The sequence below is a fragment of the Eumetopias jubatus genome, unplaced genomic scaffold (assembly GCF_037043125.1).
Source record: "Eumetopias jubatus isolate StellerSeaLion01/CBP00866 unplaced genomic scaffold, mEumJub1_p1.0 scaffold_4, whole genome shotgun sequence".
NCBI lineage: Eukaryota > Metazoa > Chordata > Mammalia > Carnivora > Otariidae > Eumetopias > Eumetopias jubatus.
The window spans coordinates 14,674,754-14,696,975 of NW_028274810.1; the positions used below are offsets into that span (position 1 = coordinate 14,674,754).

The 22,222-nt window shown below is 54.1% G+C and overlaps 1 protein-coding gene across 2 annotated transcripts in view; it reads right to left on the reverse strand.

Annotated features, from left to right (window-relative positions):
* Nucleotides 1-2,434: 2,434 nt before the first annotated feature.
* The window catches only part of SLC6A17 (solute carrier family 6 member 17), a 28,572-nt gene continuing 8,784 nt past the window's right edge, over nucleotides 2,435-22,222 (reverse strand). The window contains exons 5-11 of one of the 2 annotated variants that reach the window (XM_028102169.1): nucleotides 21,390-21,500; nucleotides 7,865-8,106; nucleotides 7,408-7,600; nucleotides 5,732-5,915; nucleotides 5,063-5,222; nucleotides 3,247-3,409; nucleotides 2,435-2,803 (exon numbers count right to left, since the gene is read on the reverse strand). In XM_028102169.1, the coding sequence (XP_027957970.1) occupies nucleotides 2,435-2,803; nucleotides 3,247-3,409; nucleotides 5,063-5,222; nucleotides 5,732-5,915; nucleotides 7,408-7,600; nucleotides 7,865-8,106; nucleotides 21,390-21,500 (1,422 nt within the window). Of the gene's footprint in view, nucleotides 2,804-3,246; nucleotides 3,410-5,062; nucleotides 5,223-5,731; nucleotides 5,925-7,407; nucleotides 7,601-7,864; nucleotides 8,107-21,389; nucleotides 21,501-22,222 lie in introns of both variants that reach the window. The other variant, XM_028102168.1, reaches the window with a different exon arrangement.

A 22,222-nucleotide genomic window follows, 5' to 3' on the forward strand; every position in this document is an offset into this window, starting at 1 on the left:
GTAGGGGCTTCCCCCGCCAAAGCCCCTCCTTCCCTGTTTCTGGCAAGCCCAGTGGTGTGAAGGCAATGAGTCACCAGCAAGAAACACCTGCCTTTCCCCACAGCACCCTGCCCCGAGGCCTTGCCTGACAGAGCTGAGAGGAGGAGATGGCGGGAAGGGGGGGGAGGGCGGGCGGGGGGGCAGTGTGGTCTTCAGGAACACAGTGAACACTGAGGATCACAAATCACCCTGCACACGTCACACACATACACACGCGCACGCGCACACACCAAGCTCCAGGCCCTATGTCTAACACAGCAGAGACACAGCAAGGACAGGGCCTGGCCTACGGCAAAAGGCTGCAAGCATTACCCAGCCTCTACGAACCAAACCGACGGCCCAGCTCAGCCGCCCTGGTGCAGGCTGGCAGGCTGGGGCCTGGCCCAGCCACACGCTACAAAATTAAAAATATATCAAATATACAATGAAAATAGATCTGTACAGCACTGAGGATGAAAATAGTCCACCAGCCACAGTATAATATTGGGTTTGTCAGTTAACAGCATTTACACCCACATGTACAGATTGAATGTACAATAGAAATAGAATATATAGAAGAGTATATATAGTAGAGTGTCTCTCCTGGGGCATTGCTTTTCCTGTTGCTAAATCTGCTGGGATTAGGCAGGGGGCCAGGTAGGAGGTGTTAGGTGAGGGTGCCTGAGGCGGGATGTTGTGCCCCAAAGGCTCATGTCTTTGGGGAGATGTGGGTCTCCTTCTCCCCTCACACTCCGAAAGGACAGGTGTGGCCGGAGGGCTGGAAACGGGAGCGGATATGGGGGAGGGATGAGTCAAGGAAATGGCAGGGTGGGGGGATGGACCCCCAGGCAAGGTGGCAGGGGAGGGGGGCCAAGGGGCTAAGGGACGAAGGAGAGAACCCCGGACCTCATCTGTCCCTCCCCGTGCTGAGAACACAAGAGGAACTCATGACCTTCCACGAAGGTGCCCAGACCTAGCACTGTGGCCTGATGCTCTGCCCACCACAGGTCTCACAGATGGAGTTCTGCTGGCCCAGCCTGCCTGCCTGCCTGCCTGCCGGCCATCCATCCATGGCTGCGCACCCATTCATCCATCCATGCACCAATCCACCCATCGCTCTGCAGACATGATTCTCCAGCCGGGCTCTGATCCTCCCAGCCTGCACTCTGAGGGCAGCCCTCTTCCGGGGAAGGCCTCAGGTCAGGGTGGGTGGGGGTGCTGGGGGTGCCCAGCCCGGCCCTTCCTCTCGGCAGCCTCCAGTGTCCACACAGCACTGCCTGTGTGCCCTCCCCACCACGGGCTGGGCATCTTGGGGGAAGGTTCCCGAGGTTATTTGCACACAATGGGCACACCGCAAGGGCTGGGCTTGCACAAGGAGAGTGAGCGGCAGCCCAAAGGGGCAGTGAAATTATCCGTCTTTCCCCAGGTGTGAGGTGTCCTGGGTACGAGCCCCTGAACTCCAGGGACCCCCCCCATTCCAGGAGAGAAGCTGCCGCTAGCGAGAAAGTTGAGCCCCAGGTGAGAGAGGGAGTGTGCTTCACAATTGTGCTCCAAACCAACTGAATTGTGCTGTGAACCATCAGGTGTGCTCTGGAAACCGCTCTGTGTACTGTCCCCTCCTCTCTCGAGGAAGAAGGCACAGGCCACTACTGTGGGCTTCCGGCTGGGGACGGAGAGGGCAGGCAAAGCCCTAGTGGGGGTGGGGAAGGGTCGCGGGCAATCCTCGCCCTCCCAGGCAGGATGCGGGACACATCCTGCCCCAGGCAGGGCCAAGGACATGGGAGATTCCACCCAGAGCCCCAGGCTGAGGGGCGCCCATGCCTAGCCCCCCTCCCGCTGCCAAGGCTGGCGCTCAAGCCAGAGCGCACCAGCTGTCTTGTAAAACAGAACCTGGGGACTTCTACAAGATTCCATCCCAAGTCTGAGCCCTGAGTCCTGGCACAATCGTCCCATCCCCAACCTTAAATCAGTCCGCCTCTGGGATGCCCCACACCGCATCCTACCCCACCCGGTGCCCCTCACCACCAGCTGGCAGCACAGAGGGTGCCCAGGACCTAAGACCTACAGGTGCCAGGTAACAGGGAGAGAGGGTGGGGGGGGAGCAACCCCTACAGTGGCCACTTGCCATCTCCCCTGTGCTGGGAATCAGGGCTTCTGGACTGTTCCCGTTTGTCAGCTGCAATTTGGTGAGAGGATCTCAGGAGGTTAGACGGGTTGGGAGCCTGCACTGGGGACGGAGTCTCTCCCAGCCCCTGCTCAGGTGTAGGGGGAAGCTGGCTGGGACTGGGGTGGGGGATGAGGCAGGGCAGACCCCCTCTCCTTGGGCAGAGGACCTGGCCTAGAAAGAGAGGCCAGGCTGGGATGAGCGGAGTTGGATGGGCATGAGGGGGGAGAGGTGGGCAGGGTGGGGCAGGGGTCACAGCTCCGACTCGGGGGTGCCGGCCAGGAGGTAGCTGCTCCCATAGCGTCCGTTGGGGTTGCCGCCGGTCTCCAGGGGGGACGTGCTGCCGGGCCCCAGGTAGGAGCGGTGGGTGGGCATAGGGGACGGCGCCTCGCTGGGCACCTTGCTGAGGATGAAGCGGGTCTCATCGTTCTCCTCCAGGTTGGAGATGTCCTTCATCATGCGGCCCTTCTTGTAGGACACGGAGAGGGTGTTGGAGCCGTCGGAGAGCAGGTGGAAGTGCCGAAGGATGAACACCACAGGGATGGGCAGGGTCGCCACAACGATGAGGGTGATCAGGAGCGCCATGGCCCAGGTGGGAAAGTACAGGTAGCGCTCGGCAGCCTAGCGGGGGGGGGGGGGGGGCGCGGGTGAGGGCTGTGACAAGCTCACCCTCCCGGGGCCTCCAGGCCCATCTCTTCCTGCCCTCTCCCCGCCCCCCACCTGCCATCCTGGCCAGGCACCGGCAGAGATGGAGGCCATCAGGGTTGCTACTTGAGTGAACTGGTCCCCTTGGTCAAGGGCCCGAGCTCCCCTGGGTCTCAGTTTCTACATCTGTAAAATGGGTGGGTGATTCTGCTCCACAGACACGGAGAGAGAACATGGGTTAGAACTGGACAAGTGTGTCAACATTTCTGAGCCTCAGTCTCCCCATGTGCGCTAGGGGATAACGCCTCTTCTCTCTCTGGGCTGTTGTAAAAATAGAGGCCTTGGCAGGGGCCTGGCACACAGCAGCTACCCTATGAGGGTTTCTCTCTATTGCCTGTTGCATTCAGGTCCCCCCTCACCTCCTCCTTGATCCAGGCACTGTACCCCGGGGGCGTGACCCCCAGCTGGATGATGCTGGCCGTGGTGAGCACAGCCATACACAGGGGAGACACGAACTTCCACATGTAGAAGTAGAAGCGATAGGGCCGGAAGCCCAGCATCTCCGTCAGCTCCTGCATGAACCTGCCAGGTGCACAGAGGGCCCGGCATTGGCATCCCCGCCGCGCCTGCGCATTCCCCCACAACCGCCTCCTCCAGGAAGCCTTCACTGACCACCAGTCCCTCCCTCCCAGGCTCTTCCATTCTTCACATTCAGCGCTCCCAGTTTATTATTCGGTGGCCCAACTGACCTCTGGGTAGGCTCTGGTGTCCCCTGCTAACTTCCTCCGACTACCTCACGTCACACCCCACCCAGGGATATGTTATAGTCCACGGGACATGCCGGGCGGGCGGACCGGCACCGAGGACTTCTGCGTTCACCAGGCGCCCAGCCCCACTCACACTGGCCTGGCCCTAGACTCCCCCTGCTGGCAATGAGGTGAAATGCACGTCCCCAGTGTCCAGAGGCCCTGACTTAGGGGTTTCTAACCTCCCGCTCTGTGCGGGGGATGACCATAGCCGCAGGCTGTGTATATGAATGTCATAAGAAAAAAGTCATCTCTACTTGAATAGCACCTAACTGAAATCTTGCGTTTCTTTCTGTTGTAAATGCAAGCAACAGCAGGGATATTAGCAGTACCTGAGACTTTGTCACCAATTGATTAAATGACAGGTATCTCCCTATCACATTACAACTGAACCTACCTACAAACATCAATTATATTCCTCACTATTTCACAATTACCATTATGATTACCCTAGCGAGATCTTCTGACTTAATGCAGTAAAAAATAACACACATACATAAAAAACTGCACATACATTACTGTATCAGATTTTAAATAGTATTTTTGCTATTTTTCAACTTAATTAATTTCCTATATAATCCTATATATTTTATTTTGCCCACTTAAACATAATATTCTGCGAAGGCACACAGGGGCTTCACCAGATTGCAGAAGAGTCAGGGCCCCTTCCAGCCCTGGCTCCCGGGGCTTCTCCCGTCTCACGGTGTCCCCACCCGCATTCTTGTAAGAAGGACATGGCTGTAACGGGGCCGTGAGAGAGCCTGATTCCAAGACCCCGTCCAGACATCAGGGGAGCCCCCGGCCTTGCAGAGAGAGTGGGAGGGGCCTGGCCCTGGGGCTTCCCAGGCTCACAGATTTGTTAAATGAGAAATGAGGCTAGGGGCTGACAGAGAGAGTGGCTCTGCCCTAGGCTCAGGCCACGAGACCCAATCCTTCCTTACCGCTGACTTCCCTTACCCCACCTGACCCCACACTTCCGGCCCTAACCACACCTCGTCACACACCCCTATGTCGATCACCTGAAAACTGCCTCGGGCTGCTGAAGTTCAAGAACTCTTTTGACAGCAGGGGCCTCCTGTATACTTGCTCAGTGCTTAAGAAAGTTAACAGAACTCTGAAGAGTTGGTTGTCAGGTACGGGGCTACGGTAACTTAAGGCAGTTTAGGGTGATGCCAGGACCTGAACCCAGGAGGCTCACGTGCTCAGCCTGGCTCTGCCTCTCAACAGCCACGTGGCCTTGGGCCGTCATGTCCTCTCTCTGAGTCTCATTTTTTCCTAATGATCTCTAAGGGCACTTTCAGCTCTGACATTCTGCCTCTGTGATCTCCTGTCCCACTCAGAAGCAGCCCAGGGAACACAGCACTCTCCAGGGGGTCAGAAGAGGACAGACCCCTCCTCCCATCCGACCCCTTCCCCATGTCCCCCTTACTTCTTGGTTCCATAGATCCAGGCCACAGCAATGTTCTCAAGGATGACGATGACAGTAAGCGGCAGGGTGGCCGAGTAGTCATCAAACATAGTGACAAAGTAGTTTCCGGAGCGCTGGACGAACAACAGCCCCACGAAGAATGCAAACACACAGCAGCCCACTACAGAGAGCCGGGAGGCCGGTGTGGGGGCACAGGTGCAGGGTAGGCGGGGCCCGGGGGGCTCGGGGGGCACCCAGGCCCCTCCCTTCCCACCCCTCCTCCCAGAAGGCCTTCAAGGGGGGAGGGATCCAGATGTTGAGGTTCTGAGCTCCCCACTCCTTTAAGAGAGGAGCAGCCCAGGGCCGGGAATGACAGAGATGGAACGGGGTGCAGGCCAGCACAGGGGAGGACACCCCTGCCCAAGAGGATTCAGCAGGCCCTCCGAGAGAAGGGCAAATGACCCTAGGAAGAGGCCGCACCCCAGCTCAGGTTTGGCCCAGATGCCCAGACAGCCTTCTCCTGGCTCTTGAGTGCTCTTCTCTGGGAGAGAAGCCGGGCTCCAACTGCATCCCAGTGCGGGCAGCAGGGAGCCTTCTCAGTATGGAGTCTGTCTAAAGTCAGAGGAGTATCCTGATTGTCATCCCTGAGGGCAGCCCGGCAGGCCAGCGGCACCTGCCAGGAGGAGTTACCTGTGAACATCTCCTTGGGCACCTTGAAGGTGTCGATGATGGGCGTGGTGATGCCAGCCATGGTCCCAATCATACTGCCCAGGCCCAGGTTGATGAGCATCAGGAAGAACATGACCGACCAGAACGGGGAGGCGGGGAAGTGCGTCATGGCCTCCGTGAAGGCGATGAAGGCCAGCCCTGTGCCCTGCACGGACTGAGGGCGGGGTGGAGGGCGAGGGCTCAGTGAGGCCCACACCACTCCTGGGAGCCCCTTGCCTCCTTATCTCTGCCCCTGGGGCTTTAAGAATAACTCTTCTCTCTTTCACAGGAATCCATGCCCTCACCTAAATCCTCTTGTCTTTTGACCAGTGGGTCTCAAACTGGGGTGAGTGTCAGAATCCGTCCTACCCCAGGGAGTAAGATACCGATTTAAAAGTTCACCTGTGGGATCTGGAAGCTACGAGTTGTACAGCAACCCCAGGTGATTCAGATGAAGATGCTCACATTTAGAAAGACACCCAGCTTGAGACCTTCCTCCTCTAGGAGGTCTTCCCTGATTGCTCCAGTCACAACTATGGGAGCTCCCAGCCCTGAGCTCCAGACTTTCACATAGTGCGCTCAGCCTCAGCTGCCTAATGGAACCACATTGGAGCCTTTAAAACACCAATGCCTGGGTCTCACCGTGGAGACAGTGATTTGATTGGTCTGGGGGTAGAGCTGGGTATCTGGGTTTTATTAAGTTCCCAGGTGACTCCGATGGGTAACCGAGAGAGAGCCTCTGTGTTAATGCTGGGGCCCCTGCTCATGGGGCAAGTGACCACACGCTGCCCACTGACATCAGTTCTCCGCTGAAGAAGGGCAGGATTGGCCTGGGCTCAAGGAAGCTGGCTCTGCCCCATGGAAGCCTTGGCACCGTCTGGTTCCCAAGACCCTGTGGGCATGTCTCTCTCCTATTACCCCCTCTAACAGAACAGTCGCTCTGAAAACTTTCAGCTGTGCAAATGGGAATAGAAGCACGGTGTCCACCCCTGGGCCTGAGCATTAATGAGGGTGCGGTATCCCCCTGCTCTACCCCAGGGGCTAAGTCATCGTGGCAGTGGGAGCTGCAGGGCAGACAGTGGGAGGAGGGAACAGAAGCAGCAAGGGGTGACTCAGAGCATGGAGATTTGAACGCTGGCTCCCCTTACTAGCTGTGAAGCCTCGGGAATGCTCCCAACTTACAGGCTACACAGCTATAGGACAGGGGACAATATTAATGCTCAATTCATAGCACTGTCCTGAGGGCCAAAGGGAGTACAGCAGAGGCAAACACTAACGAAAACGCTTATTTTGTGTGAGCCACATACAAAGCACAGTCGCAAGGGCCTTACAAATGGCAGCGACCCCTGACACACAGACAGAAACCCATTCAATGAATCTGAAAGTCTTTCTGTAGAATTCCTGTGATTTCTGTGATAGGCACATCTGCCTTACCTCCTCGTCCAGACAACCTACCTCCGGGCAGGGGTTTGGCTGATCCCTTTCCTCTCTCCCTCCCTGGATACATAGCAAGTCCCTGTTTCTCAAGCAAGTGAATGCGTCCCAGGCGGCCTTCTGAGGCCTGTATGCGAGCCCCAGCCACCCAAGGCCCGTCTCTGGGTCCCACGCTCCCACGTCTGCCTTCCTTCCCACCCCGAAAAGGGCAGCCTGTCCCACACCTTGTCCAGCTCATCCTCCAGAAGGCAGGGGTCGAGGCCCAGGGATGCGAAGTGGTCTTCCTTCACGGCCCTGATGACTTTGTACATCTCTGTGTAGTCCTTGGCAGTCAGGTGCGAGAAGTTGACGTGCGGAGGGATGAGGTCCCGGCTCAGGACGTTGGTGTGGAGGTACCCCAGGATTTTCTCGGCATTCCTGCGGCACAAAGTGGAGAGGGCCAGGTACAAAGGCAGGGGTGGGCACGGTCCCGGAGGCGCCTCCCAGATACCCAGGCAGGACAACCCCCCCCCAACCCTGCCACGGGCCATTGACAGAGACATCTCTGCCCCTGAGTCTGGGATCCTAGGGGCCAGGGACAGAGAGAGCTCCACCCCCTGGGGGTCGGGGAACGGGGACTCTGGGACTCTGGGTCACTCCCCGACTCTGGGCAAGACGGACAGGAGGAGAGACGCCACCTACTCGACCACACACTTCTCGTTCATGATGTTGGCCTTGAAGCCCAGCACGGCAAACACCACGAGGGTGGCCAGCACCGAGGTGAAGAAATTAATGAAGGACACCAGTGCAGCGTCGAAGTGGCAGTTGTTGTCTGGCTTGTTGTAGCTGGAGAAGGCGATGACACCCCCGAAGCCCAACCCCAGGGCGAAGAAGACCTGGGTGGCCGCCTCCCGCCACACCTGGGGATCCAGCATCTTGTCCAGCTGTGGGGGGGAGGACCAGAGACACACAGATGATGGTTTCCCACGACACCCCTTTCCGCATGGCAGAGTGGGAAAGCTGGGGCTGTGTGAACTTGGGCGTCCCCCCTAGTCCCCACGTGCAGAACATGAGGAACGAGAGTATCGACTTCAGAGGATGTTTGTGAGGCTTAAGATGGAATAAATGCTATGTGCTTACTCAGTAACTTCTCAGTCAATTTTAACTGCCATCTTTGCTTACCGTGGAGCTATTATACTGAGGAATAGCTTCAGGGCCATTAGGTATGAGGCATGGCGCACAACTCCAGGGAGTGCCATTCACTTGAATGGTGCCTCCTGGAGTTGTGCAGTGTACAACCTGCACAACAGTACCAGAGAACTAAGAACACCGATATCTCCCTGATAACCTCCTCCACTTCAAACCATGAGAAATGACACCAACTTCTCCCTCCTGCCCGCCTGATCTCCCTTTCCCCAGGGGAAAAAAAAAGGACCAATGTTCATTCATACACATCGACATACTCCAGATCACAGAAGGACCCTCCCCCCCCTCCCATCCACCCAACTTAAAACACAGAACCCAGACACTTCCTGGAGAGGGGAAACCCCTGCCTGACCCTCCATGTGCCCTCAGACCTGACAGAACCCTGAGCTACCCCAGCATGTAGAGGGCAGGGGGCAATTCCCAAAGTGCTTTTTGTATCCATTTTCCTTTCACTGTTTGCTCCTCAAAGGCAGGGACAGTGGCTTGGACCCAGCACGGGGCTGTCGAGTTGGACAGACCCAGGTCTAAACCTGACTCCCATCTTCAAATAGCTGAGAAGGCTTTTAGGAAAATGACAGTGCCTGTTTTATGAGGCTCAGTTTTCCCACCTGAAAAATGGGAATAATAATACAGTGTCCCTCCCATGGTGCTTGTGAGGATCAGATGTGGCAGCAACAAGTAATACCCAGCACATAAGTAGCAAAATTAATCCTGCCAAAGTACCTCTGACCTAGTCAGGACAGGTTTGTTTGTTTTTTGTTTTTTGGGTTTTTTTGTTTTGTTTTGTTTTGTTTTTTTTGGTGAGGGGCAGGAATTATTATTCACATTTCGAAAGAGCGAACTGAGACCTCAAGGTGGAAATTACTTGCTCCAAGTGACGGAGCTGGTTGTTGGGGCAGAGAAATTACTCAAGTACAGATGGTCTGACAACGTCCTAACACCGTCTCCTGACACCTCTACTCCTCAGAGCATTGCCCCCTGGACCTCTGCTGCTGAGGTCGACCCAAGTGACAGACCAGGGAGACAAGGAGGCGCTAGAGAGTTTGCCACCCCTGCAGGCACCAGCCCTACCGGGTGCCTGGCCCGGCTGCCCCTCGTTGTGTGCCCGTGGCTCAGTCCTTCCTCGTGGGCACACTGAGGCATCGGACTTGAAGCTATGTTATGGCCCTAGCCCCCAGGACAGAGGCCCACCCGCCCGTCACCTCAGCAGCTCCCTAGGCATATGTGAACACCTGGCGTCATTCCACTAGCTGAGAAGGTGTCGGCAAGCTTGGGGGCCGGAGGAGGCACTGCAGGCTGGGGAGGAAGAGGGGGACAATGAGAGTAGAGCCTTTAGGGTCAGTATGCAAATGAAGCCCTGGCCCGAAAGTATGTGCGCTCTGGGGGAGATTAAGGTCCCCCACCTTGCACAAAATAAAGTCATCTCTGGTCCACCAAGAAAGCCCAGAACGCAGACATTCAGGAGCTAACAGCCCCGACATCCCTAAGAAGACGAGATCCACCCCCCCGCCACCCCACCCACCCCGCTCCCTGCATCCTCCGTGGTAACGTGTGCCCTCCCTGTGACTATGACTCATCCATCCAACACAGGGCACCTACGTGGGCCAGGCCCAGTGCTAGGTGATGGGGAGCCATAGAGGGCAAGAACAGGCAGGGTCCCAGCTCCTGGGGAGTTGACATTCTAATTGGAGAGGTGGCCACTGTCAAATGACCCCACAAACAGATGCTGAGTGGCAACTAGGACCGGGGGGGCTGTGCAGGCCAGGCACCCAAAGCTCCGAGAGCCTGTAGCAGGGGGACTTGAGCCAGGCAGGAGGCCACAGAAGGCTTCCCCGGGAGGAAGGGATCCTTGAACTGACATCTGAGAGATACAAAAGCAAGGCTAAGAGCGGGAAGAGCATTCCTGCAGAGGAAACAGTGTGTGCAGAGGCCCAGAGGCGAGGCAAGACAGAGGAGGGCAGGTAAAGTTAAGGGAAGGGGCCAGGCTGCCAGAAGCAGCAAGGACAAGGCGGGGGAGGTAGAGGTGAGGCTGGGAGGCAGAAGAGTCAGACCAAAGGTCCTAAGAAAGCACCTAATCTGGGAAACCGCTAAGAGATGTAGAGGAGAGGGGTAGCAACCCAGCCGACCTTAGCCACAAACTGGAGATGGGGGGATGCTCAAGAGTCAGGTGCCAAGGCGACAGCCACGCTTCTGGCCCACCTACCTGGCGGGGTGCAGATGGAGTCCGAGGAAAAGGGGCAGGTCCCGATGGGGTTGGAACAGGGCAGATCAAGGCATTCGCTGCAAAAATGCTGAATTTAACGTGTCTTTACACTATCTAAGAGGAGAGGTCGAGTGGGCAGGCAGACAAGTGGGTCTAGAGTCCAGAGAAGAGGCTGAGCCAGAGATGTTAACTCGTGAGGAGCAGGTGTGCTGGAAGGGACTGAGGCCCTACCTGTGGAGGGCTGAGAAGAGGCAAGCCAGGGGCCCAGGCGAGGGGGTCTCACAAGGGAGGGAGGGGAGGTGGGCAGCCCAGATGGGAGGAAGAGCAAGAGAGGGCTGGATCGGAGGCCACAGGGAGCAAGCAGGCCTGGGAGGAGGAGGGCCCCGTGCGACCCGGAAAAATACACTAGGGTGAGCCAGTCCCAGGGGGCTCGGCGCGTTCAGGAAGCGATGGGGCCCGAGTCGGGTAGGAGCCAGGAGAGCCGAGAAGCAGAGGGGAAGAAATGAAGGTAAAGTAGATAATCAACTCCTTGGAGAAGCTCGCCTTGGAAGAGGAGGAGAAAGACAGCAGGTTCAGGCAAAGGCTATAAAAACTATTGATTTGTTGTCTCGTTTTTGTCTTTAATGCAGTGACTTGATGATAGGTAGAAGCAGATGGAGGGCAGGCGGTCTGGAGGGGCGGGAGCTGTCTCCCATCAGAGACCCTGGAGCTGCTCATGGAGGGACCAGGCCAAGAGAACGGGATGGGACAGGCAGGTGCAGGTGGGTTTGGATGTTCCGTGTCTACGAGGGAGTTTGTCTCGGTGGCTCCTGTTCACCCCGTAAAGCAGGAGCCCAAATCATCTGTTAGGGGTGAAGTCGGGACATGCAGACGGGTGGAAGAGCTTTAAAACGGTCACAGTGAAGTATGGAGAATGAGACACCAGGGAAATGAGGTAGGGTTAGCCCACACTGTTGAGGGTCCACTGTGCTCGAAATGGCCTCTTTACAAAAGTAGGATGGACAGGCCCACGTTTCCTTATCTAAAAGCCCTGAGGCCAGACTGGTTGTGGAATTTGGGCTCTTGTTCCTAACTCTATTTTAGAAAGGTAATGTGGTGCATATGCCACATAATTACATAACACCCCCAGCAGGGTCTGGGGCAGCGCCCCGTAATCAAACACATTAGTATTTCTGCAGCAGAATATGAATATGAATATTCACACCAAGGGAATCAATAGAGACTAAAAATAGCCTCACATCTGTTCAGGTCATTTTGCCGCCATATGAGTTCCAGGAGAAAGAAAAAACAACTTTTGTTTTTCGGGGCTATTTGGATTTTGTCATCGTGAGTAAGGAAACAGAGGCCTATACAGAAATTTGAAGATTATTTTAAAAAGGAGAACGAAGTAATCATTGTCCCACTGGGAAAAGCCTTCTGTATCTCCCCTCTCCTGGGTGGGTTCTTAAATGATTTTCCCAGAAAGTTCTGGAAATGGGTGGAGGGATTACTTGTGCCTGGAAGGCATGTGGGTATTCACTGATGCTCACAAATGTCAGTCATGCCAGTTTTACCAATCAGCTGGAACCTAGGCACCTCCCTTGGGCTAGAAACCTAGACCTAATGGCTGGGCTCTGGGTGGTCTGGTGAGTCCCAAGCAGGAAGAAGAACACAAGATTTTGTAAGAGAGGGTAGATAGAGATGGACACAGCCCTGGTCATCTCCCTTGCATGTGGGAAAATCCCTGATGGTTCTCCACTGTCTGCTGGAAAATATTTTCCCACTTTTTGTCCCTATCTCCAAATGCAGTGAACTTACTCTTCAAAAGCAGTGCGGTCTCATACCTCTGGCCTTTGCCCCAGGCTGTTCCCTCTGCCTGGAATTCCCTTCCTCCTACTCACATTCTGGCAAAACTCCTATTTATTTCTCAAAACCCAGCACAAATTATCACCTCCTCTCTGAAGCCTTTCCTGATGCCTCTGGCAGAGCTTGTCATGGTCCTTGGGCTCCCCCAGCTCTGGGCAACCCCTGCATATCAGGTTTATATGTCTGCCTTCTTTTTGACACTTTGTGCTTCTTAGGGGCGGAGCCCATCTCCTGTTCATCTCTGAATGCAATGTCTGGTACACGGAAGGCAAGGAAAAGAGTTGGGGGCAAGAGAGAGAGACAAGGCTGCTTCCTGAAGGTGAGCTGAGTGGGAAGGACCAGACCAGGCACTGTGAAATTGTCCTGGCCTTTTTGTGCTAGGATGCAGGCTTCTAGGACAAGAAGATCCTTACGGTTTTAAACTTCTACTTTCTAAAGCATGGCTATTTTAATGCTGGCTTCTTTTCCTTTCCTCTTGCTTTTCTACCTCTCCCTTCCCCGTCCTCCACCCCCCACCCCTTCTTCATCTTCTTCTGGTGATTTTTCATTTTTCACCTATATCAGTCATTACTAAAGTTTTTACTAAAGGGTCTGAATCATCTGTGAGACCCAAACATGGCATTGTTAGGATTTTCATCATTCCCTAAATCTAAAAATAAGACATGGGTAAATTCCTAGGCCCAGCCACTGTTCAGGGCCAAGTTCCATAAATGGCTGGCAGCCACTCTAGGGAGGCTGCCATCATCCCAAACTGAATCATTGGAGCTCACCCTATAACTTGGGGGACAGACTCTCAAAGGACAGGGTAGGAATGTCTTATATGTGATGATTTGGAACGGGAACAAAAATTATTTGTATGTTAAGACTGTATTTGCTATTCTTTCCTCATTTTTAAAAATTATGGAACATTTACTATAAAATGTACAAAAATGGAGAAGATAGTATAACAAGCCCCCATGTACCCAACACTCGTTTTCAACAGCTACCAACATAAGGCCAATTTGGTCTCCTCTGTACCGCCATGCCCCATCCCTAGATTATTTTGAAGAAAATTGGTGGATCCAAATCTGATATTAATGAGGCCCCCAGAAAAGAATCTGACAGTGCCAAAACTTAACCTTTGAGGAGAAAAGTGCCCTGTGTGAGCAGCCCCTGGGCACCCTCCCCAGTGGGGCTTGGAGGGACTCCCTTGCTGATGGAGATGACCAGATCTCCAATGTTCAGCTGGGGGTAAAGTGAGTCAGGCACCTTTAGGATTCAATGCCTGTTGCTCCTTGAATTTAAAGGGGCTCTACCAGGATTTCTGGGGTGCCGGCGCATAATTCTAACAGGTCCTCGGGGCACCTGGGGGGCTCAGTCGGTTAAGGGTCTGCCTTCAGCTCAGGTCATGATCTCAGGGTCCTGGGATCGAGTCCCGCATTGGGGCTTCCTGCTCAGCAGGGAGCCTGCTTCTCCCTCTTCCTCTGCTTGTACTCTCTCTCTCTCTAATAAATAAATAAAATCTTTTTAAAAATTAAAAGAAAGCAAAGGGAATCTATCAGGATTTCTGGGGTGCATGATTCTAACAAGGTCCTGATCATAGTGTTCACAGAAGATAAACCCATGTCCAGACCTCAGGGAGCCCACACGTCAGGGTGTGACTGCAAGAGGAGAGGTGGGAAATGGGCTCTCCCTTCCAAACACAAGACTCGCACCCTCCTTGGGGGCGGCGGGGGAGATGCCCTGAAACACAGCAAGGGCTTCCTGCCACCTCCTTGGCACATCGGCTGAGTCACTTCCTCACACAGAGAACAAGGTGTTTTCACGCCTTTGACTCAGCGGCACGAAGATGCTTTCGGAATCCACAAGCAGCTCCTGAGCTCCTGGCCTGAGCCGGTGCATGACCGGAGCCCACGCCCTTGCTTCTCAGCCCTGCTGGGCACCTGCTGGTGTGCGAGCCAGCCGGGGCCACGAGACACCAGATGGCACTGGAGCGCCAGGTTCCCACTGCCCAAGAACAGTGTCACCTTCATGAGGGAGAGAATAATAATCACTACGGCTTACCATGAGCTCTCCGCATGCCAGGAGCAGCCCTCCATGGTGTCCTGACAAGGCTGTCGGGGAGCTACCAGGGTTCACCCCATCTCCAGCTAAGGAAAACGGAGTGAGTTCCCCAGGGATCTTGCCCCCGGACCACGGAGAGATGAGCTGGGATCCGAACCAGCCTGTCTGGCTCCAGAGCCCACCCTCTGGCAACAAGGCTGGCCTGCCCTGGTCGTCCTGCCCAGAAGCCCTCCTCTACTCGTGGGGGTCAAGGAGCTCTGCCCCTGGGCCTTCAGGGCCTCCCGGGACCCCGCTTCTCTAAGGGTGAACACGCGCCCTGCCCCGGGGGCTGGTCGGGCTCCCTGGTGAAGACCCCAGAGGTGGCGAAGAGAGAGGCTGATGCCAAAGCCGCTCGCAGCTCAGGTTCTGCCGGGCAGCCCCTGCCCCCAAAGACTCTGTGGCTTTCATCTCAACCGATGACCCCGGACTTAAAACTCAAAGGACACACAAAGGCACAGTAAGGCCTCCTTTCCCCCACGTCGTATCCAGACACTCGATTCCTCTTCACTAGACGTGACCATAATATCTGCTGCTTGCGTGCCCTTCCAGTGATATTTCATGCGTCTATCAGTGAAACACACACACATGACCCCAACATACATATCTACGCGTGTGTGTATTCCTCCCCTTCCGCCCCTACTGTCCATACCGGAGATGTCCATCGCCCTGCCCCAGGCTCGACACTTCCTTGTCGTGCTGAGTTGGGAACCCACAGAGTTCTAGGGCTCCTGGAACTCACAGTCTGTCATCCCTCAAATCCCCCATCTCCACACCCCTTCCCCGGATGGTCCTCCCTGCTCTGATTCGGGGGTTCTCCAGCCTGGCTGCCCCTCAGAACCACCGGGGGCTTTCAAGAGCTACTGCTGCTTGGATACGCCCCGTGATCCTGATTAACGGGTCCGCTGGCTGGAGTCTGGTTAGTCAAGGGTGGGCCTGAGGCCGCGGCTTCCCCTGCAGCCCGCTGGGGTGGAGGCTGTTCTCGCACACGTCCGTGCTGCCATTGGGCCTGGAGGTGGATGGGGTGCTGCCCGTTCCTCCAGGTCATCATTCCTATTCCACGGTTTCCTCTCTCTGTCCCGCTCTACTGCCATCGGGATTCTCAGTCCCTTCGGCTCCTCCCTTCCACCAATCCTGTCCTCCACCCCAGGCCTCAGGTCGTGCCACAGCCTCTGTCATATCTGAGAGCTATGCTCCAGCGAGGACCTCAATGTTAAGGACCCTGAACCCCAAAGCACCCCATCTTTCCAGCTCACTCTTTCTAGTATCTTGACTCCAAAAATTCTTCAGCCTCCCTGGGACCCACCTACATTTCACTTCCCCCACCCTGTTTGGAGCCTAACTTCCCTTCTTGATCGGCTTAGTCAAGGGCCCATCACTTGGTTAGTCCCTTGCTACCTACCCTCGTAACTCCCCTGCCACCTCTCTCCATGGTCGTCCCGCGTCATCACCTCCCGACCCTGGTCCAACCCTCCACCGACTCTGGGCGCGCCCCCCAGCAGCTAAGCATAGCTAGAGAAATCACACAATGCACACCTTGGGACCTTGGATGAGTTATTTAACCTCCCTGTGTGTCAGTTTCCCCACGTGCAAAATGGCAAGAGTAACCTCTGCCTCAAGGGTCATTATGAGCTTTAAAGGAGCTGATGTATGTAAGGTGCGGGTAACAGTGCCCGGCACCCAGTAAGTACCATCCATTGTAAAGCACAGGATTGTTCTAAGTACCCCCTCACTGTGGGAGATAGCCTGCTTTCAGAGGTGTAAATAGGAGGAACTGTCCAGCTTGGAATTGGAGAAATAGGAGTTAGTCGTGCTGGCTGACTGCACCACACACCTGTGCCCCCTGCTGTGCTGCACGCCTTCCCTGTCCCCTGCATCGTCACCTCACGCTCGCTCCTCCTTAGGCCCCCACCACCCCTCCACCATTTGGACTCTCAACCGATGCCCTCGCTTCCTCCTTCCCAGAAAAAAAATGGCACAAGGGGAAGAGAGGTCCCGCAGTGAGATGCTATCACTAGTCCACAGCTTTAAATTCTGATTCCCAAATTTATATCTCCACCTGACCTGCAGACTCATCTGTCCAACTGCCTACTCAACATCTCCACTTGGGTATCTTTTTTTTTTAAGATTTTATTTCTTATTTATTTGACAGAGAGAGAGAGCGACAGAGCAAACACAAGAAGGGGGAGAGGCAGAGCGAGAGGGAGAAGCAGGCTCCCCACTGAGCAGGGAGCCTGACGTGGGGCTTGATCCCAGGACCCTGAGATTATGACCTGAGCCAAAGGCAGAGATGCTTAATGGACTGAGTCACCCAGGCGCCCCTCCACTTAGATATCTATTAGACATTTTAGACCTGCCACATCCCAAACAGCAGTCTTGAACCTGCTCCTCTCACCATCTAACCTCGTCTCCATAAATGTCAACTCCATGCTTCTAGGTGCTCAAGCAAAAGACCTTGGAGTCACCCTTGACCATTCTCTTTCTCTTGCCCCTCACGTCCAATCCAACAACAAATCTGGTTGACCCCACGTCCTAGATATATCCTCAATCCGACTACTTCTCATCACTCCCACTGCCATCACCTGGGCTCAAATTCCAGTCACCTCTCACCTGGATGAATTCTAGAACCTGGATGGATTCACCTGCATGGAGCCTTCTGGCAGGTCTCCCTGTTCCACCCTTGCCCCCTCAGATTCTCTATGGCAGCCACAGGGATCCTTCAAAGACAGAAGTCAGATCGTGTTGCCCCTCTTCTCAGAACCTCTAATGGCTCCCATTTCACCAAAAGTAAACACCAAAGTCATACCTGGCTCATAAGACCCTCGTGAACTTGCTGCCACCATCCCCTTGACCGCATGTCCTTCCCTCTCTCCCCACCCATTCCAGATTCACTAGCCTCCTTGGATTGGACGCCAGACACATCGAATCTCAAGGCCTTTTCGTTTATCACTCCCTCCGGAATGGAATGTGCTACTTTTAGATACCCACACAGCCTGCTCCCCCACCCGTCCCATCTTTACTCAAATGCCACTTTCTCAGGGAGGCCTTCCTTGAATGCTGTCTGAAGCAACCCCTCTCCCTGGTGTCCCTAATCCTCTTTTCTCTGCTTTATTTTTCTCCTTCACAACACCACCCAACAACTCCTTAATCTTATATCGTCTGTCTCCCTAAAATACAAGATCCAGGAGGGTTGGGAAATTTGTCTGCTTGGCTCATGGCTGCGTCCCAGGACCCACAACGGAGCCCGGAACATAGCAGGCATCCCGTGAACCTTTGCTGAACGAAGGGATAAATGAATAATGGTCATTCAGGTTGTTTTCAATCTTTTGCACTAAAACATTTGCTGTAGTGGACCAATACTGTGCACAGATCATTTTGCTTGTGAGTGAATATATCTGTAGGACAAGTACCTGGGAGTGGAATTGCTGGGCCAAAGGACTTGAACAGTTGTAATTTTGATAAACATTTTCTGAAAGTTCTGGTGGTGAGAAGTCTACCATAATCTACGACTCTGTGTTGAGCAAGTCACATGGTGAATTCTGTAGCACTCCATGCTGACTTGGGTTTTTCACTGGATGGAAAGAAAGTAATCAGGAGAGAAGTTGCCCAAGGAATCCAAGAACTTAATTAGCCATCAACATGAGTTACTATCCCATCAAAGATGTTAGTGGGTCATCATGGTATCCTGGCCACATTGCATCTGTCACACACTCAGGGACTGCTTGAGGGCATGGACTGAAAGGCCAGATCCTATGGTTTGGATTATTTCTGATGTTGGAAGGCTTCATAAGAAGACATTCAGCATATCCATGGAGAGCCTATGCTTTTTTCAAGTGGATTCCAAGATGCCCTGGCCAAAAATCTTCTTGGACTCTGCCATGGCTGCCAAATGGCATGACCCCTGGGGATTTCATTCCCATTGTGGTCAATATAAACGGAGCAGTGCACAGCCTGGGCAGCTGTGGGCAATGACCCAGCATCCGATAGCACCGTTCGAGGTCAAGAACTTGAAATTGTTCCAGGGTTCCTCATATCTCACCAATCCTGCGCTGGCATAGTCACAGCTCTGCAATAGTAGTCTACCACGTATGGACAGTCAGAAGACTGAGAGTGGATCCACCCTTTTTGTGGATGACTTGGAGGAATTTGTAAATAAGAGCCTCACCCAGCCATCATTACTAGCTTTACCTGCAGCACAGGCTGTGAAGGGGATCCTTGATGGAAGAGTTTGGCCTTTGAGGCCTTTAGGCCTTCCCTTCCCTGTGCAACACATCTATCCAAGGTCAAGGGCAGGAGCTGCCCCATAGAACTGCTCAGTGAGCAAGATCTCAAGACGAGCCCACAGGCTCCACCCAGACTGAAAGTGACAAGAGCTAGATGGGCCAGGGCCACCCGCTGGGTCTTGGTAACTGGCTCCTCCAGGGCCTTCCGGGTTCGTTTTCTTTAAACTTCACCTCAGGGGGACTCTGACCCCTGCAGATGCTAAAGTGGCATCACACCGTTTCCTGAACATCCAGGAAAAGGTTTTGGAAAGGAGTGTCCTCTTTTGTTCCAAGTGCACATCCACCATCTTGCATCCAGCTGATTAGCAAAAACGGAAGTCTGATAAACGTGGAGCCACAGGGACTCTCTTATACAACTGGTGGGAGTGTTGCCCATGGCCACCATTTTGAAGAGCAATTTGGCCACCGTCTAGCAAAACTGAAGATATGCATACCCTTTGAGATAGCAATTCCACACCTAAACACAGACACCCTCGGGAAAATTGTGCACGTGAAGAGCTGTGCAATAATGTTTACTGTAGCATTCCTAGCCCCATGGTGAAAGCTGGAAACGACATAAATGATCCTCACCTAGAGAATGAACAAATACAGTTCAGTGCTACAGTGGACGAGGATAGAGCAGGGAAGATGGATGCACCAGAGCTACAAACAGCACTATAAATAAATCTCAAATTACAGTGTTGAGCAAAAATAAAAGCTAAAGCAAGTCACAGGAAGTTGCATATAATACGATGCCACTTATGTAAAGGTTAAAAGTATGCACAAATGCTATCCGTTGTTTATGCATACAGGTATATGTATTACGAATTTTAAAAGGTGTATTAGGAGGATAAATCCCAAATTCAGGATAGTGCTTATCTTTGGGGGAGGTCCAGGACATGGGATCAGGGCAGGATATAAAGGCACTTCTATGGCCTCTGTAATATTTTATGGCCTCTCTAATGTTTATTATATTATTATATATGTGTGTTTACATGCCTGTGATATTTCATGATTAAACAGATGTTTTCAAAGAGTGTCTGAATCAAATAGGGAGCAGTACTGTGTGTGCTGGGACCAGAAGCCAGTCTCATGAATCCCTCCCATACTGGGCTCTCTCAAGATGGTTGCCACCGAGGGGCCTGCGCATCTGGAGACCTGGGTGAAATCTCCCCATTTGTGAACACCTCCAGAGTATATTGTTTCCTCACCAAGTCCAGTAAAATATAACTGAAAGACTCAAGTGAAAACGTTAGATTGATCATTATTCTAGAAATACAGTGGAAGTAATTCATAAAAACCACTGGCTTTCTTCTCGTGGCCCTTTCCCCCCAAACGTACCAGGTTTGCGTTTTTTCTTCTTTGTCGGATATCACTTGTTCACAACATCCTCACGTCAGCCACGTGGCTCGGGAGGCACACTCATGGTCAGGAGATTCACTAAGCTCTTCCTGAAGTGGACCTCCATGGTTGTAAGCCTCAGATGTTCTATCCAAGAATGCCTGGGGCCAATGGATTTGCTATCTGATGACTGTGAGTGGTGTGTGTCTTACCCACTGCCATCCCCCAACATCCGGGGATGTTCCCAGCAGCAGAGCAGAGCTGGGAGGGAATAGGGATTCCCCATTAGATCCGGGTTCTTCTCCCTGTGTCGTCTGCATGAACTTCCTGTGTGAGCACCGGTGTGGGTGAGCACACGTGTGACACGGCACCGTTGAGGGCCAAGGTTGAGGGCCTCAAGATGGTGGCGTTCTGACCCATGCCCGTCGCCTGGAGTCTCACCAATGAGCTGGCTGCTCACTCATCAGCTGGCATTTGGAGGTGGACCTCTCCAGCCTTCCCTTATGGGTTACTAATGTGCATTGCTCGGGGCACCTTGAAGGGCATTCCATTCTGCATTTGAAATCCCGTTATTGCTCAGGGGTCTAGCTCATGCCAACCATGGCCAGTGGGGAATAGAGAGGCAAGGCCACGTGGTGGCAAAGACCACTGTCAAGAAACCTGCGTGTATCTCTTCAGGGTGACTATGGCCCTGCGATAGTCCTGTGAAACGTGCACAGTGGTCCCTCACTGGGCTATGGGGGGGGGGGTGAAATGAGCGAAGATACGGATGGATTTGGTAAGGGTAAAATCACACCCTGCGTGGTCTATTATCCTGAATAAAACAGTAACACTGCTCCCCTGATTTGGGTACAAGCTGGGATTCCCAGCACGGAGATACCTTCTCTTAGGCATCTCCTCGGTTCCTGCTGTCATAGATCCACTGATGAAACCGCCCGTGCTCCCAGCCCCCGTGCCCCAGCCAAACCTGTCTTCCCACCATGGCCTCAAGCGTGCCCAGTGCTTTTCCACACTTGCTCCTGCGGTTCCTTTGACTGCAATGTCCGACGGCCATTCATTGAAATAGGATCTGCTCCCCAGTTATCCCTTCCCTGAAGCTTCTCCCGATTCTACCCAAATTGATGCGATGTCCCTCTCATTGGAACCTTGAGGGCAGGTGCATGCCCCTTCCCCACTGCATGCCTGCAGGGGCCTGTGACGACTGCCTGACACCTGACAGGTCCTTATGAGTGCTAAACTGCAGGACACTGGCCGGGCCCAGCAGAGCTGTCGGTGTCCCCCAGGCCCTTACCTTGGGGGTAAACATGTGTAGGATGCCATCGACGGCCCCTCGCAGCAACAGCCCCCGGACCAGGAAGCAGGCGAGCACCACGTAGGGGAAGAGGGAGCTGAAATACATCACCTACAGAGAGAACAGGGACCCACCGTGGGGCAGAGTGTCTCCTGCGGCTGGCACCCCCCCTCCCCACTCACAGCTGGGGCACACGAGCCTCCTCTGATGGCAGCAGAAAGAGAAGCCCTAGGACCCCTGGGCACAGGGCCAAACCCACCGTGCGCCTGGCACCGAGCCAAGGCAGAAGCAAGAGCACAGACAAGCTGGAGTCAGCATGGCTGGGCCTGGGGCTAGCTTCCCCCTTTCCAAGGGCTGGCAGGGCTGGGCCTGCAGCCTCCCCACCCCCAAGGCCGCCAAGGGGGCAAAGAAACCTCTCCTCTCGCCTCCTCACTTTTTCATGTCTCATGCCTGCCTTTCCATCCCTGACTCCAGTGGACCCCCTAAGGCTCTCCCCTGTCCTTAGAGCTCCTTTGACAGAAGGCATCCGGGAGGTTACAGACGTGGCTCCCAAGCCAAAACATCAGAAAAGGTCCTGCCTCTTGTGATTAGACACTGCGTGCTGTTTTCTAGCATGTGCATTTCTTGCACATTTCTGTATCCCCCTGTGCCCGGCAGAGAGCCACACAGGAAGGAGATGCTCACAGACTGTTTGCTGCACCGAAACAAATCAAGAGGGTTGTTTGGGTGGGATGGTGTTGAAGGTGAAAGAGCGTGTGTGTCCAGAGCTGGAGCACCGGAATTCTAATCCTGGCTCTGCCATTTACCTACCATGTGACCTTGAGCTACTCACT